The sequence below is a fragment of the Serinus canaria genome, chromosome 11 (genome assembly GCF_022539315.1).
Source record: "Serinus canaria isolate serCan28SL12 chromosome 11, serCan2020, whole genome shotgun sequence".
Lineage (NCBI taxonomy): Eukaryota > Metazoa > Chordata > Aves > Passeriformes > Fringillidae > Serinus > Serinus canaria.
Genome location: NC_066325.1, coordinates 7,229,642 through 7,246,381, shown reverse-complemented (window position 1 = coordinate 7,246,381; position 16,740 = coordinate 7,229,642). Strand labels below are relative to the sequence as shown.

General features: G+C 43.0%; 1 protein-coding gene across 1 annotated transcript; it reads right to left on the bottom strand.

Annotated features, from left to right (window-relative positions):
* Nucleotides 1–475: 475 nt before the first annotated feature.
* On the bottom strand, nt 476–5,381 carry LOC103816605 (histamine H3 receptor-like). Its single transcript, XM_009090600.4, has 3 exons — nt 5,151–5,381; nt 4,917–5,083; nt 476–2,780 (listed from the first exon to the last, which is right to left on the bottom strand). Exons 1-3 carry the CDS (start codon nt 5,374–5,376, stop codon nt 1,893–1,895), a joined length of 1,281 nt encoding a protein of 426 aa, XP_009088848.2. The 5' UTR covers nt 5,377–5,381; the 3' UTR covers nt 476–1,892.
* Nucleotides 5,382–16,740: the final 11,359 nt, after the last annotated feature.

Sequence of the window (16,740 nt, the reverse complement as noted above, 5' to 3'; positions counted from 1 at the left end):
TAATTTAGTGCTACCTGGTTTCTGAAAAAGGCAAATACAATCCTAGGAAACAATTGCAGAGTAGACAATAATTAGATCATTAATATACTGATGAATAAGTCTGGCTTGGAAGGGAGGAGGAATAAATAGGGAAATAATTTAAAGGCTTTACTTCCCCAGGTTTATAACTGATGCTGATTCAAAAATCTTCATGTTGCTCTGTATCTGTTGAAACTGTTCCTCATAGCAGAACTTTTAAGCTGTTCTAGTACATCCATAGCAGAATGTGGTGATTATGTTCATGTGGATATGTTCATAGTGTAGGGGTATGCCCTCCTAGTTTACAGAATTTGCTAACCATGTCAGTCCTTGTAACTTAGGAAGTGTCTTTAAAATACCAGTTTTGCAGTTTGAGCTGCAGTTACCCAAATGTTGTAAACTGGTGCTTTTTCACCCTCTCCCACTTGTTAGGGCTACACAGTTAGGACTCTTCCACAGCTCTTAATTAGTTTTATTGAAAGTTTACAAAGAAGATAACTTTACTGCCTGTAAACTTTAAGATAATTGTATTACCATGCATTTTGACTATGGCAGTGGACAATTAGAGCTGTTCAGTAACTATCACTTGTCAGCAAAGGAAAGCATCTGTTAAGTTATGTAGTAAATGCTGGTGATGGTGGAACAAAGGTGTCTCATTAGTGATGCTCAATGTGACACCTTGTGGGACAAATCTACTCCAAACTCGGAATCAGTTGTGTGGCACAGGCACAATGGCAGAGACTCTTGGGCTGAAGCAAGGCTGTAAATTGTAACAGACTTGGAGTCATGCCACTCATGATGCATAACCTGGGAGATATCTCAACACTTGAAGTGGTGCTTTCTTGACCACCAGTGACTTGATGGATGGAAAGATTCAGTGGGTGGGGTAGGTGAAAGGTTTTTTTTTTGGTTTTTTTTTTTTTTTTTTTTTTTTTAATCTAGCGAGAAGTAGTAAAGGTCCAGCTGTAAATGTTTTAAAAATTACTGGAAGGGAAGTTTACCTAAAGCTCTGTCATGGTTCTCATGCACTACTTAGTGTACTCTGTCCTTACAGCAAAGCACAGAGTAATACCCTCAGCCCTGTAAGAAGTGGAGTTTTGACCTCAGTAGATTCCTGCCCTTACAGAATCCTGGTGGGGGGGCAGGAAGTCACTGCTGAAGGAGGGAACTCCTAGTGAAACACTTCCAGTGTGTAAGTTACCAATTCTTGTATCTCCTATTAAAAAGCTCAAAACCCTTTTATACTTCTGTTCCTGGACTTTGTTCTACTAAATATTCCACCTCTTCTATTTCCATCACCTTTTCCCTCACATCAGTGCTCCCTTACCTGCTACAGTTGCTCAGCTTCTCTGGTAACATTCTCTGTTGTGCTGCCTCCTGTCCCATGCTTCTCCTGTATTTTTATCTTTGGTCATGCCTTGTCTGGTTTGCCACTAAGTGAAGGCAGGGAAAGCATCCTAGACTTAACAACTGGGATTCTTGATGTCTTGAAGTGGGTTTGGGATAAGATATGACAGATCTAAGATGAATGTTTTATGAAATTCCAGCAATATTTACAGTTATTAAAAGTGAGATCCTGAACTCTGATTATTAGCCATGAAAGTTATTTTTTGTTTTCAGCACTTCAACACTAGTGCAGCATTACCAGAAAATAGAGTGTTGCTGTAATTTCCCAAAGAGCTTTGAAAAATGACCTTTCTTTTCATTGCTGTGATTTTCCCAGCTACATGGATGACTGTATTTCTACATATTCATAAATATCTACACTTCTGCCTACTTACCAGTATTCCATAAATATTTGCAGGTATTGCAATATTCGCTTTCTGGTATTCCCACCAAATAAAATATGTACTAATTTTCAGCCTTCCTACTTTTCACATCAAAATGTCAGGATGAATTTTGGCTTTTCGTGGACACAGGAGTTTTATGAAGGCTTTCCTAAAGCTCATGTGGCACAGTGGGTAGAGAACAGGGTTAATGGCTGAGTTCACCCACAGGAGCCAGAATGAGATCTCATAGAGGGAGTAGTGCACACAGTGCCCATGGCAGGCTGCCCTGATGATCATCAGGAGTGTGTATGGAGCCCAGCACAAGCCAAACACACAGACAATAACTGCTAAAGACTTTGCTACTCTTTTGTCCCTGGAAAGTCTGAATCGGTTTGCCATAATGTTAGCAACATCCACTTTGCTGCTGGGCTGGCCAAGGCTTTCTGTTGCTTTGCAGAAGCCATTCCTGGGAGGCCTGGTCTTCACATCCACCTGGAGGGGTGGAAGGTCAAGACTGGCACTCACATTGGATGGCTGATTGCCAAGCTCGGCCGAGGCCTGAAGCCCTGGAGCCTTCCCTGGGGGAAGAAGGCTGCTTGTTCTCTTCTCATGTTTGTCTCTGTTAGCTGGCTTTACAAAAAACACAGACTGTTCCCTTTTTTTCCCCTGGAAATTCATTTCACAGTCCTCTTGACCCAGTGAGAGGTTCTCATTTCGGAGTAATGTGCGTTTCCTGATGTTAAGGTAAATGCTTAAGTTAAAGTACATAACACTGATGAAAGGTGTAAAGAATTCAACAGTAGAGGCAATCATTAGGAAATACCAGTTGTAGAAGAATTCTGCATGACATTCTCCTTCAGGGAGGATGCTCTTTTGGGCAATGTGCTCCCAACTGAGGATGGCTGGCCCATAGAGGAGAAAAGCAGCAATCCATACAGTCACCATCTTCAGTATTGCATTTCTGGTCATCCCTTGCTGAGCCCTGTAGCTGACCTGAGGGACAAAAGTCACACACATTACACATCTCCCATGTGGCTGCTTTGGAGCATGGCCCTCTCTATCACTTGTGAGGGTTGGTGAGAGACTGGTTTTGGATGAGAGTTTTTAGACCAAGCTTACTGGAATCACAGAGGAGTTAGTTCTGAAATGTGCCTTCCAAGAAGCCTTATCAAGGTGATTGGATAAGTTCTGAGAAGTGCATCAGATCTTAAAAGCTTGAAAACCAAGTCTCCTTCAAAGCAAATAACCACCGCTCTTCCCAGAACTGGCTGTCACCAGTTTCATATTTAATTGCATTAGCTGTGATACCTGTTTGCAGAAGGGTTAAAAACATTTATTGGATTCTTTATTTGGAATTTTTAAATAATTTAGAATATGTAAAAGTGTTTCAATTCACAGAGTATCAGGCAAGTTCTTTTATTTCTATTTTGTAAAGATACTCTCTCTTAATGTGAAAATCACACAAAAATTTACTATATAACACCTTTTTCTCTTTGATATACTTAATTTCATTCTTTTATGAAGTACTTAAAGAATTCCTGTTTGCAGTTAAGGTGTATAGATGGAGTGTTGTGGTCTGCAAAGTGCTTTACAGGAGAATAGCGGACTTCTTTTTATTTAGAAAATAGAGAAGCTAAGGTGCAGAAATGATGTGTCACTAATACTGAGCCAGTAAGCCATATCAGCAATGGAATTAATCAGTCAAGATCATCTCTATTTCTGATTCCCTGGAATTTTTATCCCTGAGGACAAATACTCATGTAGTGGCTTGGAATTCACCCCTCACATCTCCACAGCAGCCACACAGCCTTTGGAATATTAAATTCTTCAATTCTGTACAGGGTTCATGTTTACTGCCCCCCATCTGTGGGCCTTGATCTCCACAGCCAGTGCTGTTCTGGTAGAGGAGCCACAGAGCTGAGGAAACCTAAGTGTGTCTGAACTTGGTCTGATTTTGCAGTCCTTAACAAAGCTATGAATGATTTCAGGAGCAGTCTTGGAGGAAGTTACTATTTTCATTGAGATGGAGAATAATTTGGAACTTCAGAAAGTCCTTCTTATATGTTCTCATACTGCCCTAACTCAACAGTCATTTTCTGTACTCTTGCTTGGGGAGGGATTTTTATATGAGGGATTAATTTGAAGTATTTTGAAGTGGATGATTATTTTCATTTATTATGACCAGTTTCTATTTCTATTTCTGAAACTGTCTAGTTTATATATTTACACTATGTGCATAGTCATGAGAGATTGGTTTATAAAAGAAAAATTCATGGCTAATTCAGAACCTAGAAAATAAAGGAATTCTGAGTGTTGACTCTTAAAGAATTAATCTGTTCATTTCTCCCTCTTCAAAAAGAAGTTGGTTAAACTGCTGAATTGATTCTGCAGTCTCTCTTTGTACTTTTTTGAGATTTAAATGAGCAACAAACTTAAATGAACACTTCAAGAAACTGGGTGGAACTGACCAAGAAGTGTGTGTAGAAGTGTGAAACCTATTAACAGGTGAAATGTATTATTTTGACACCATCCAAAATACTTTGAGGCATTATGGTCTAGGTGTAAATTAGGTGCACAGTCTAATCTTCCTTCTTTAATAGGTGGTGTGCTGCAGACACGACTTGAGCTATTTCTGTGGCCGTTACACAGAAATGGCATTTGCATCCTGTGCAAGATGTTAATTTATAATCTGCCACTTTTGACCCATCACAGCCGTACACGTCCCGTTCCCCTGAGAGTTCGACACCCAGTGTAAGCAGGTCTCTGCCTGTGCGCTATCAACGGGGCACGGCCGTGTCCTGAGGGAGCAGCTCTGCTTCAGCTGGGTAATACTTTAAAGCTTATTCAAGATGCAGCTGGGGAGGAAATAAGTACACCTTGTTTCCCCTGTGCCTGTTTGTAAAGCAGAGTACCTCTTCCACTGTAAAAGTGAGAAGGAAACGCATTTTCTGGCAAAGTCGATCACTCCCAGAACTGTTTCCAGGACTGAGAGAAGCTTGCCCGTGTCTCATGTGCTGTTCGAGAGACGCTCAAGGGCTTTGGAAGCCAGGTGCCCTAAGCAAACCCCCGTGCCTGAAGGGCAGCCCTGGAGCCCGTGCCGCCCCGCTGCACCCCCTGCCCAGCCCTTACCGCTCTGGTGACACAGAGGAACCTGTCGAAGCTGATCAGGACGATGTTGAAGACGGAGGCGGTGCACACCAGGTAGTCCACCACCAGCCACAGCTTACACAAGCCCCTGCCGAGCCTCCACTCGCCCGTCAGCACGTAGGGGATGTAGAGGGGGATGCAGAAGCCGCCTGCGGACAGAGCTCGGCGGTGACACGGGCGGAGCCACCCCCCGCCCCGCGGCGCCCCAGCACTCACCCACCAGCAGGTCGGCGACGGCCAGGTTCAGGAAGAAGAAGTTTCCCTGCGTGCGGAGGCTCCGGTCCACCACGAAGGCCAGAATGACCAGGGCATTGCCCAGCACCGTGGCCAGCACCAGCAGTCCCATGAGCGCGGCCAGCAGCGCGGCGGTCCCGGCAGGGAAGGGTCCGCCGGCCGCACAGGCGCTGCCGGACAGGTTGAGCCACGGCCCGTCCCGGCCCATGGTGCCGGCGGAAAGCCCGCGGCACTGTCCGGACCCGGAGCTCGGCTGCGGCACCGCCCCGCCCCGCTCAGCCCCGCCGGGCGGAGCGACGGGCCGGGCGGTGCAGCCCTGCCTTGTCCTTCCCCGCCCCGCCCTGCCCAACCCGGCGGCTGCTGGGGACGGCGCCGATTTCGCAAAACTTCCCGGAGCGCGGTGGCGGCGGTGGGGAGCGGGGAGTGCACCAGAAACCCCAGCCGGGGCTCTGGGGCTGGGCAGGAGTGTCCCGTGCCCGGTGCCCGCCGTCCGCCCCTCCCCAGCCCGGCCAGCGCCTCTCCCAGTCTGTCCCAGTCCGTTCGCAGCCGCTGCCTTTGCCTGCCCGGCTTCCCACACCGTACCTCAGCTGGTCCCAGGCCCTCGGCGCTCCCCGATGGGCTCTGCTCTCTGCCATTCCGGGCGGGCAGTGCGCTCTCGCCCTCAGGGCACCCATCCTCTGCCTCTGCCGAGCTCTGCCTCAGCCTTTCCCTCCGGGACAGCGCTAACAAGGGCTCTCTGCCCTGCCTGCCTACTCCTTCCCACAACATTTACAGGTATTTCTGAGACGTCTCTTTTCAAAACTGGCAGTCGCCTTGGAGAGTGTTTCAGTGCATTGTAGCAGTGATGTCAAGGAGCCAATTTTACCACAGAAGGCAGCTCTGTTCCAAAAACCAAACCCACGAGCGGCCAGGAAAGGGCCTGGGCCTCCCTCAGGACACAGTGACCCCTGAAAGAGCTGCTCAGGCTGCTGAGCTTTGTTGACTTTGAAGGGTAATTCAAAGAGGAAATGCAGCTTTATCTCTACTCTCCTGATTTGGCCCACTTGATTTTCATCTGCCTTAAAATACGTGGCCATTGAGGGACGGGCTTTGCCTCCCTTTCCATGGGAGTTCCGTGGAGGCTGAGAGCACTTTTGGGACTTGCTGCCTTCGGTAGGGCCTCTTTATCACTAAAAGGCACCAGAACTTGCTCAGAACCAGCACATAATCTTCCCTCAATTCAGCCAATGTTTTACATGTGGTAAACTCCTCTTTTATAAAAGATTTGCATTAATCAGCAGTTTGAAATAAGTTTAGAAGCAATCACAGCAGCTTTCTAAAGAGAACTATTTCAATGGGCAGCAGGTGAGACAACAAGAGCAGCTGAATTACTTCTCTATTATTTGTCTGGGGTGAACCATGTGTTCTCAGGATAACAGTGGACTGGCCTTTTCCTCAGGGGGAAGATAAAGCCTTTGTCAATGCTAGAAATACAAATTCCAGGCCAGTTAATCTCTGTAAATCAGGAGCTCCACTGAGGACAGTTTGCAATTTAAACTGCTCATGATACAGCCAGTCCAGAGACAGAAATGGCATCTGCATATCTAAAATGTGTGAGGGACTAGTTTGGGGACTCATTTTCTCTACTCTTTGAGCCCTGTTGGCAGTTTTCCTTTCACTTCAGTTTGGACAAGATCAATGTTGTGATATTACCTGCTCTCTGATTGTGTGGTGGTATATAAAAGATAAAGAGTCAGCCAAGAGACTCAAAAGAAAAAAAAAATATCTCAAGCACCAGGAAAACATGGAAGAATTTATTCTTTCATTAACAACTGCTATGTTCTTTAACTCCTCTAATGTAAAGTAATTTTACAGCAGCTCAGTGAGTTTGCAGGATGTAATCTTGTGTTCTTTATGTGAAGTAGCTTTTGTAGTGTTTTTCCTCCTGGCAGACTTTGAGTTTCTCAGTAAGTCCCATAATTGCCTTTACTGCCTTTTAATGCTCCTTTATTATTGCTGCTTTGGCAAGGGACAATGTCTTAACAAAACTCTGTTCCTAAAACATGAACTATCAGTCCGTAACTCTGCATTTTGGAGACTTATTGTTGAAGACTGTGCTAGTGCTGTCCTGAACAGACAGCAGATACAAGTGTGCATTAGGTGGGCAGGTTTTAAATCCAGACTTCAAGCATTTTCTTGCTCTAAGATATGTAAATTATTAGAGTTAGTAAAGAGGAATGACAAAAGCCCAAGAAAATGAAAGATGCAGTGTTGTTTTTCGAGGCATATCAATACCGATAAGAACATCGGTATTGATATGCCTCGAAATTGAAATTTTAACTTTTTTTTTCCCTGTGATTTCCCAATAATTATTTTCACTTCCAAAGACATCCTTCAGTAATTTCTGAGAGCTGTCTGAATCATGCCATTTCCCATGACTCGAGCATATGTGGGTGAGAATATCCAGAGCAATGACAGAAAAACACAACAATTTTCCCACATGGCAGACAGATAACACTTTTCCCAGAACAGGCCAAAATCAGCTTCCAAAAATACTTGGGGAACCAAACATGGAGAAGGGGTACACTCCAGCTGCTGTAAAGCCTGTTGGGCCAGAGGGTGCTGAAGACCCCCCTGGTATCTTCTTCCAGTTAAGTAAGGTAATAAATATATTTACATTGGGTCTTTGCCTGCATCTGAACCCAAAGCTAAGTCATTGTGCCTTTTCCAAACAGCACAGTGTACATAATGTTCTTCTTGTTGTTCTTTACAGAGATACTTCCACGTGGGGGCAGTTTTCTTGGTGTGCCACATGCTCTCTGGTACCAAAGCTTTACTGAAGCTAAAGGGCTGTTGTTGCACGCTTCAAGAGTGGGATGCCATAGCTGCAACCTTCACTTATTTAAAAGAAACTATGCATTAGTAGTTTTGCAAATCTTGACAAAATATGTACTTGTTAATAGCCCTGTTTTATGTTTAGAGGTTGTTGTCAACTATCCTTTTGCTATGAGTGGTTGGTATTTTGGCCAAGAAAAAATGAACGATTTTTAGACTCTCTGAGAAAATGCCTCTAAGGCTTTATCACTTGGGAAATCAAATGTTGCTGTTGGAGCTGATCCTAGTTAAATGAATGGGGAAAACTAAATTCTGCCATGAGCATTTCCTATTAGCCTTATACCCTTTGCCAGCCAGGGTTTTGCTTGTCTACTGATTCCCTTCATTTTTTAAAATGTTTTGGAGAAGTCTTCCTGCATATGATGCAGGTCACATTTTCTTCTTGTTCCCACACACAGAGAAAAGTCAATTGTTTGGTCAGTGCCAGTGGAAGGGCATCTGCTTCAGAGTTCACAGTGTTACCTACCATTTACTGAGGAGGAACTTTCTTTTCTTCAGTAGGGAAACATCCACTAGAGCTCAGTCCTGTGAGGGATGTGGCTGTGGCATCTTTGGTGTGGGTGTCAGTAGCAGCAGCTGGTGTAGTTATTCCAGCCTGGTTTTAAAGGAATGGGAAGGGCAAGGGAATGGCTGTGGCACAAAGAAAGCACACTGCAGCCCTTTGGTTCTTGCTGAGAGGCATCATGGCCTGCTCAGACATCAAGAAACTGCTTTCCATCCTCTTCTAGTGTGACTTGCTGCTTAAGGAAAGCCTCTTGTGCTCACATGTGACAAAGAGGCAGAGGCAGGGAAGGGAGAGGGGCCAGGCTGGGGTGAGTGGGTTCTGCTCTGTGTTGTGCAGTTCAGGAGAGGCAACGATTGCCATGTCCCACACTGAGGGAATCCATCCAAACATCATGAGCCTGAGGTCCCCTCAATGTCTGGCTTTATTGTTTTACTAACAATTTGTCAAGAAGTAAGTCTTGTGAGTTTGATGAATGCAGATGAGAGATTTGAAATATGATTTAATTAATGGACTTGGATAATTAGGCTGCAATAAATAGAAATAGTTATCCCACAGGCAACTGCCTTAAGGTTACACCAGAATTTTATTAGAACTGAGCAGCACGGTAACAAAATACAAGCACTACAAGTACTTTCATTTCCTTTTGCTCCTTCTGGATTCATTCAGCAGTTTCACCTGTTATTCCTGGTACCCTGTATTACCAGTTCAGCAGTCTGGCATGTTTGGCATTGGTGTGCTTCCCATCCTGGAGACTTCATGGATGAGTATTTCACTTAAGCAACTTCATTTATGTTGCCAGCATCAAAGGATGTCATCCCAATTTTGTCTCTTGGCTGCAAGTACATTACAGAGAACCAAATGTTCTCTGATTTCACTCAGTGAGGGCTGGACAGACTTCCAAAAATATCTCTTAATATTGTATTGGTGATGAGAGCATTACAAAATTCAGAGGTACCCAGACTGTGGTTTATTTCACATTTTTAGTTCCTTCTTTCTTAATCCTTGGAAAAGTTCCTTTTCCCCCAGCATGTCACCTCTTTCATTTGCACTGGTAATGTCCAGATACATAATCCTGCTAATCTGGCAATTCTAGTCAGAGAGATACTCAAGTTCTGGGCAAACAGGGTTTCTGGCAGTTGAATGTATTTGCACAACAGCTTATTTCCCACCAGTAGATGGCATTCCCCAGGAATAAGCTGCAGGCACGGCTGCTTTCTGTGTCTCCTTCCAGGAAGCTATTTCCATGACAAGCTGATAATAAGCACAGACTCACAATATTCTCCCCAGCATCTCCAAACATGCATTTTATCTGTATAAGAACTCACTGGGCATAGTGGATACTGAAAGTTTATGTAAATTCTGACCATAAATTTATCCATTGAGGGTAATTACACGCAAACCTGCAACTGCATTCTCAAGAATTCCCTGTACTGCAAATCCTTGGAGACTAGGAGGCTGTTCTGGGGAAGTAATCATTTCATTCTGGGGAAGTAATCATTATATGATTGCTTTGTTTTTATGCTCTTTTCCCAGCAAAGCTTTCTGTGGAAGACAGGATTTAAGTCACTGAGCCTGATCTAGTTTGGATATTCCTATATTAGCCCTTGGTTTTCAAAATCTCTGCCTTGATCATAACCAGAGCCAGATGATGAATTCTTGCATCAAAAGGAAACACAATTAGGGCTTTGCTATTGAGAGCAGCCTCCATCCAGCAGGACAATGTAAGATTAAATAATAAATGAACATCAATTCTGAAAACACTCGTTCATAAGTGACTAAACTGAGATACCTGATGTGTTGGAGGAAGGGATATCAGAATCAGAAGAGAGTATCAGAATTAGTCATTGGTGTTGGAAGGCAGTGCACGGACCTGGCCTGATGTCAGCTGACAAGGCAACATGTTTGAGTTACACAGGTGAAATTTGGTATATTGCAATGTGTCTGAGGCTCATGTTTCCTTCTGTGATGTGGCAGAGGTACAATCATTTAGCCCTCTCTTCATTCATGTATTGAGGATGGAAGCTGAAAGACTGAGGAGAAAACTGAGCTTGAGTTCCCCAAATCTCTAGAGCTGCTGCAGTGCCAGCTCTTGCAGGGAGAGTGGGGGAAGAGGGAATTGCAGCCTGGTTATTGGACACTTGCTTTGGTTTTTGATAAATAACCCCTGGCCTATTTTTTATTCCCCTGGAGAATGTTCTAATTGTAGAATTCCAGCATATACACATCCCTTGCAAAGAAGACTTTCTCAATCTAAAATTGAGAAAAGAAGTAATTAAAATCTGTTTCTTTGAGAGTTTCCTTTTGGCTAGCTTTTGTGGCTTCCCTCTCAGTGTGAATATTTGGGACCTTTTATTAAAATGCCACACACACCCCGAAGCACCTCAGTCTGTGTAGTGGTGGGAATATCACATGGGAGAGAAGCATCTGAGAGACATCAGAGTACATTGGAGGTGTTAAAACACAAATGTTGTTGTACAGGTTTCCAGGTATAAGCAGTCTTGTCTTGAGGGGAAAAAATACAATTTTTTGAAAGGGTGCTATTCAACAGAGCTATGAGCTGGTATCTATGGAAACTTAAAAACTACTCTGGAGAGAGAGCTGAGGGAGGGCAGGATAATTAGCAATAAATACCTCTTAATGACAAACATTCGAGTTCTCTGTTTCACAGGAGACTTGCAAACTTTGAAAGAAATGCTTGATCATAAGGATACTCTTCCACTGTCAGAACAGCAGAGAAGTCTGTAATTTAGCAGCCCACAAAGGGTTCTCTGAAGCCATGGGCTGGCTGTGTGGGAGGATGTCACTTAGGGAGGAGATAAAGATCACATCAAAGGTGAAGCCTGGAAAACTCAGCTCATGAAATGTATAATATATGAAGGCTCAGTTCACAGTGTGCTGTGAACCAGAGCCTGGCACAGGGTGACAATTAGAGAATGAACTGTCAGATCATGAAGGCTTCATTAACAGATGGTAACTGACAGCAGAATAATAGGGGACTTTAATGGCTAATAACATTTCTTCTAGGTACATCTGTAATGATAGAAATGCCCTTTTCTTGCTAATACCAGGACCTGGTAATTATCATCAGGAGGATTGTCTTGCCCTCAGATTTGCACTGTGTTTTATAGTCTTTATAGAACCAGCCTTCAATGCCACTTTAGGGCTGGGAATTTCACCCTCTTTTATCTTCCTTCAGCTGTTAATATTATCACTTTGATTTAACTTGTGATTTCATGTAAACTTCCTTTCATGTTCCAAGTGACCTCATCTTGTTTCTGAAAAAGAAGTAATGTTTTCTTCCTAACCATTTCAAAAAAGTTTTGACCTTTCAATCAAGAAATTCAAGGATTTCAATGTGTGTATTTATTATGTCTGACTCATCAAAAAACAGCTTCTGACATTGCTCTGCATTTTTGTAGCTTTCAAATCATCACTTCAGCAACCTGTGTACACTGTCTATGAGTCAAACCCCAGATTTCAGTGGAATATTTATTTGGTCCTGACCATGAAATATTTAAGAGATGGTCAGAAGAAGAAAGTGATCTGGGATTTATAGAAATCAATAAGACTCTTCTGCTTTTTTTCATTGGGATGCAGTTTCACATCCCAGTCTAAATTTTCAGTGAAAAACATGCATTTTCATTTGTTGCTCTGCAGGGGTATTGGTGTAAATTACCAGATTCCACTGAGATGATAGAGTAGGTGCCTCCCAGGGTTAATCAAGACACCAGCATTTGGGGTCTGTGCTTCCCAAAGACTATCCAGAGTGACCTTGGCTTTGAACAACCTGAATTAGATGCCTGAACTTACTGTCAGTACTCAGCCATCCATGTCTGTCTGATGGGACACAGTGTAGATCCATCAGATTAATTTTTCATCTTGCTTGTAAGAAGGATGATAAAAAATCTGCTGTATTAAAATTTGATACTTGTCCTTTGATGATGAGTTCAGTTTTATTATTTGTACAAAGGATGTAATTGAAATGGAGTGGAAACACAAGTGCTGCACTTCTAGATATGTGGTGAACTTGTCATCTCATCATAGAGATTAATGAGTTTTCTTCCACCACATCAACCTTCAGATTTCTCTGATGCAGCAACAGCTTTATATATTCCATGGGCAGGGTGAAGAAGTTTTGAAAATTTCAGGGTGAAAAGGGTATAACATTTCTCAGATACTCAAAGGTGTTATACCCTACATTGATCATGGCTGATCCATGCTGACTTTTCTGAGGTGGCACTATGGTAAATGAGAAAATATGTTACAATTGCTTATGAGATATTACTGGGATTTTTCTCTTCATCACCTGTGCAGGTTTTCAAGGACTCCTTACACTTAAAATCAAGCTCTGATGCATCTGCTCAGGCTGTAACCACTCTTTGTAGTCCAGCCTTAATGGGAACACTTAAACAATAAAAGGTTATTGGCTAAGAAGGATCTACTCCATAAGAAAAAGCTCCCATTGCCTTCCTATGAAATTCATCAACATCTGTGGAAGTTGCCTGTGTGTCTCTTCTGGACCTTTTGGTTTGTTGGGTTTTGTTGGGTTTTTTTCCTGCTGGGATTCTCTATAGTCATCATGCAGGTTGTAGCTGCACAGGAATTTTTCATAGAAGCAGAGATGCACAATGGATGGGAATCTTGGCAATCATCAGGTCAGTAGAAAACCAACCAGAAGGTGTCATCTTAAAATATTTTTCAACATAGTAATCTGTGACATCAAACTAAGAAAAATGAGGGTTGTTTTGTTTCTTATGGTCATAGTCTTTGCTTTAACTAACTCTCACAATTTGGTATGCTGATAGCAGCTTCATTTTCTTGTTCAAAATGCCATACAGACTTTGCTCCTAAGCCAGTGTCAGGAGGGATGCTCCCTGAACACCCTGTGTTTTCCTCAGCTGCAGAGGCAGCAGAATAGCACATTCATCACCACATCCTGAGCAGTCTCCACTCCTGTTCCAGTTTGCTAACAAGGCTACCTAAAACCAGCAGAGCTGCTTCCTGCTTTAAATGAAGCAGCTGCCTTTTCCAGATGCTGCTTCCGTGGGCTCTGTGTCTCCATCTGCTTTGGCTGCAACAAAACCTTCATGCTTTGAAGGATCTGCTTCTATCCCCAGATAACCTTATCAGACCAGGATCCCTCTTAAAAACCAAAAAACTATGCAAAGAAATAATTCAGGCAAGGTTTCCTGTTTCTGAGCTGAGATTTGCACTTCGAAATTCTGTTATACTTGAAGTTCACAGCTCTGCAGAAACTGTTAAGGGTGTTAAACCTGCAACAAGAGCCAGCTGAGTAGCAGCTTTGGAGTGATGCCTATATAACTTAGATCAAAGTTACAAGGTGCTTATGTAGCTTGAGTTATAACATATCTATATAACCTAAATAATGACTTTTTATATATCTATTTAATCTGATACCCATCTAACCTGAATCATAGCTTTTTATACAACCAGATATAAAGAACTTTTTATACAGTGTAGTGGCTAGTATATGCTTAATTCTGAATAGACAAAAAAAGAAGAAAAATCTCACTAGGAATCCACCTGCTTTAGGGATAGAGAAGTATAGTAGTAATGAAAAAATGGCAAATGCAAAGCCAATTAGCCATAAAACACTCAGCACTGGCACTGCAATAAACAAACACTTGCTCTGTAGACATCAGTCTATGGGGATTTATTTCCTGCATAGCTTTTGGGCATCAGGAGGGAGATGCTTTAGAAGAGAGCAGTGGTGCCAGGCTGCCTTCTTACTTTAGAGTAAGATGATATGATATGATATGATATATCATAGTTTGTTATTTATGTCCATGGCCTCAGAAAGCTTAAATGAATAATGTCATGAGTAAAGTATAAAAACTTACCAACTATCTACAGTATTTAGGCTAACCTGATTTCCTTAGAAGTCAGTCCCTTTTCTAGTCACAGGTAAAATTCTTGCTGTATTTTTCTTTCTAGTACCCAGGAGAGGGGTTTTGTATCACTTGTGCTTTTTTTGGGTGCAGCTGTAATCTGCTCTGTTACTGATTTCATGTTGTCTTTTCCTAGACTGAGTAAGGCTTCTCCATGCATGTTTATATGCACATATACAGACACACCTGAAATGCATTTAAAACTCATTGCTTTTGCTTGGATTGCTGCTACTGTTTTGGTCTTTCAGCCTCCACTTTTATACTTTATCCTTGAGTTTTGTCCTGGCTATGCAAGTTTCTGGAGGACTTTTTGGTTTCCATGCAGTACAACAGCTCAGTGTAAGTGGCATTGCAGTGTGATTCACACTGAAAATAACCAGCCTTGGTCCTGGCCTTTTATTAAGAGCTACTGGTTTTTATCATTCCCAAGTATGTATCAATTCTGGCAAGGAATTGAGACAAGTTGTTTTTACCAGACTAACTGGACAAGTGATGAGTACAGTAATTCCTTTCAGTCTTTCCAGTGAAATATCTGGGACATTTCATTTTGATCTATTATAAAATTTGAAAAGCCAGGCCATGAGTTGGTGTTAGCAGAGTTCTAGAAAGAACAGTGTTTGACTAACTCAAGGAAATAGCTACAGGTCAGGATGGATGAGGCATACAGAAAGTAAACACATGTAAATATGGAATATTCCACTGGGGGCCAGGTTTGTTTGATACAATTAGAGAAAACCACTTGCTGTTATATTCCTCTTATCAGTAGCAGAGGTCTGAACAAAAACATTGCCTCTCCCAGCCCCTCTCAGCTTTATCTTTCCAGAGGTGAAAGATCTGCCTCAGGACTGGTGTTAACTCCTGGACAGCAACACCTTTTTTGTGATAGGGGGAATGAGGACTATGCCACTTCTTGGCAGCTTTGGAGAGGAGTCTGTCAGCTGCCTTGTCAAAAGCAGCATCTCTCACTGGGCACATTTGTTAGAAGCATATTGATGATATATTCCTGTGAAGGCTTTTCAGGTCATCAGCTGTGTTTCAGTGCCTGCTCACTCCTCCAGACTTCAGCAGGAAAGCAGGAGCTGGTGTGTCACACAGGGAGCTGTGCTAGGGATGACTGATGTACTGTTGCCACTGCCAACATGGGAACCTCACATTTTTGTACTTGGAAGGGAGTTAATGGATGGAAGGAATGTGGCATGAAAAAGTCAGTGACAAGCACGTGCCGGGGTGTGGTTACAAGTGCTGCAGAATGCTTGATACCAAGAGAAGGATGGTAGTAAAAGATGCTTTTTCTGGACAAGATTTGGAATGCTGGAGTTTTATCTGTCTAGCAGGAGGCTGCATATTTAGTGAGTCAGCTGAGATAGGAGACAGGCATTTGACTTTGTTCAAAGTCAGTCAGCCTTTATTTGTCAGCATGTCAAGAACACACAAGAACTAATTTTCATCCCCTGGGAATACCACACTGACAGGCACTTCCCACCCAGCTGGGCACATCCATGCTTCCCTGTGCCACCAGCTCCTGGAACAGCTGCTGGGTACACCACAGCAATACTGCCTGGGAGCTGGGGGAGTTAGGCCACCCTCTGCTGCCTGTGCTTTAATGCAGCTTTAATTGGATTTTTATTGCTTGCTTCCACCAAGCTTTGTTCCAGCCAGAGGTGGGGCCACTGGTGTTGGGAGTCACTGGGTCACGTATTCTATTGTTTTATAAACCACAGACCTTAGAATGTACCCCAGTACCTGCTTTACTGAGCAGAAAATCTGGACTTTGTCTGAAACACCTTTTTTCTTGAAAGGCCTTCCACATATTTTTAAAATGCCCAAGTATCTTCAGAATTCTGTTAGTACAAGAATTTGCTTTATCATTTATCAGTTATGGGTTGTGTCATTAGTGGATCATGCAGTGGGATCATTGTGATTATGCACAAATTACTAAGCAGACTGCAGAAATCCAAATCAACACCAGAAAAGCAAATCCACAAATCCAGTGTTCTCTGCACTCTCTCTTCTGGCTTCTCCTGCCCAGGCTGAAGTGTCTGTGTCTTCACTGCTCTGGCTGGCACTGCAGGGAGCACACTGACACAGCTCCAACTTCCCAACTGCCATCTGCTCATAAACCCACTGACAAGTGTTCGTCAGAAATCACTTCAGGCTAATTCATCTCTTTTCTGACACACTTTAGTAGCTAATTTTTAAGACCTAAATCTGTCATTACTACACATTAGTTGTCAAGATAACAACACAGCTGTCCTCTGGAGAAAAGAACCTAAAGTACTTGAAC

Coding starts and splice junctions, on each gene's coding strand:
- LOC103816605 (XM_009090600.4), bottom strand. CDS start 5,376: ATGGGCCGGGACGGGCCGTGGCTCAACCTGTCCGGCAGCGCCTGTGCG. Junction 5,084..5,150: donor CGTCGCCGACCTGCTGGTGG/GTGAGTGCTGGG, acceptor CTCTGTCCGCAG/GCGGCTTCTGCATCCCCCTC. Junction 2,781..4,916: donor TCCTCTGTGTCACCAGAGCG/GTAAGGGCTGGG, acceptor TTTGTCCCTCAG/GTCAGCTACAGGGCTCAGCA.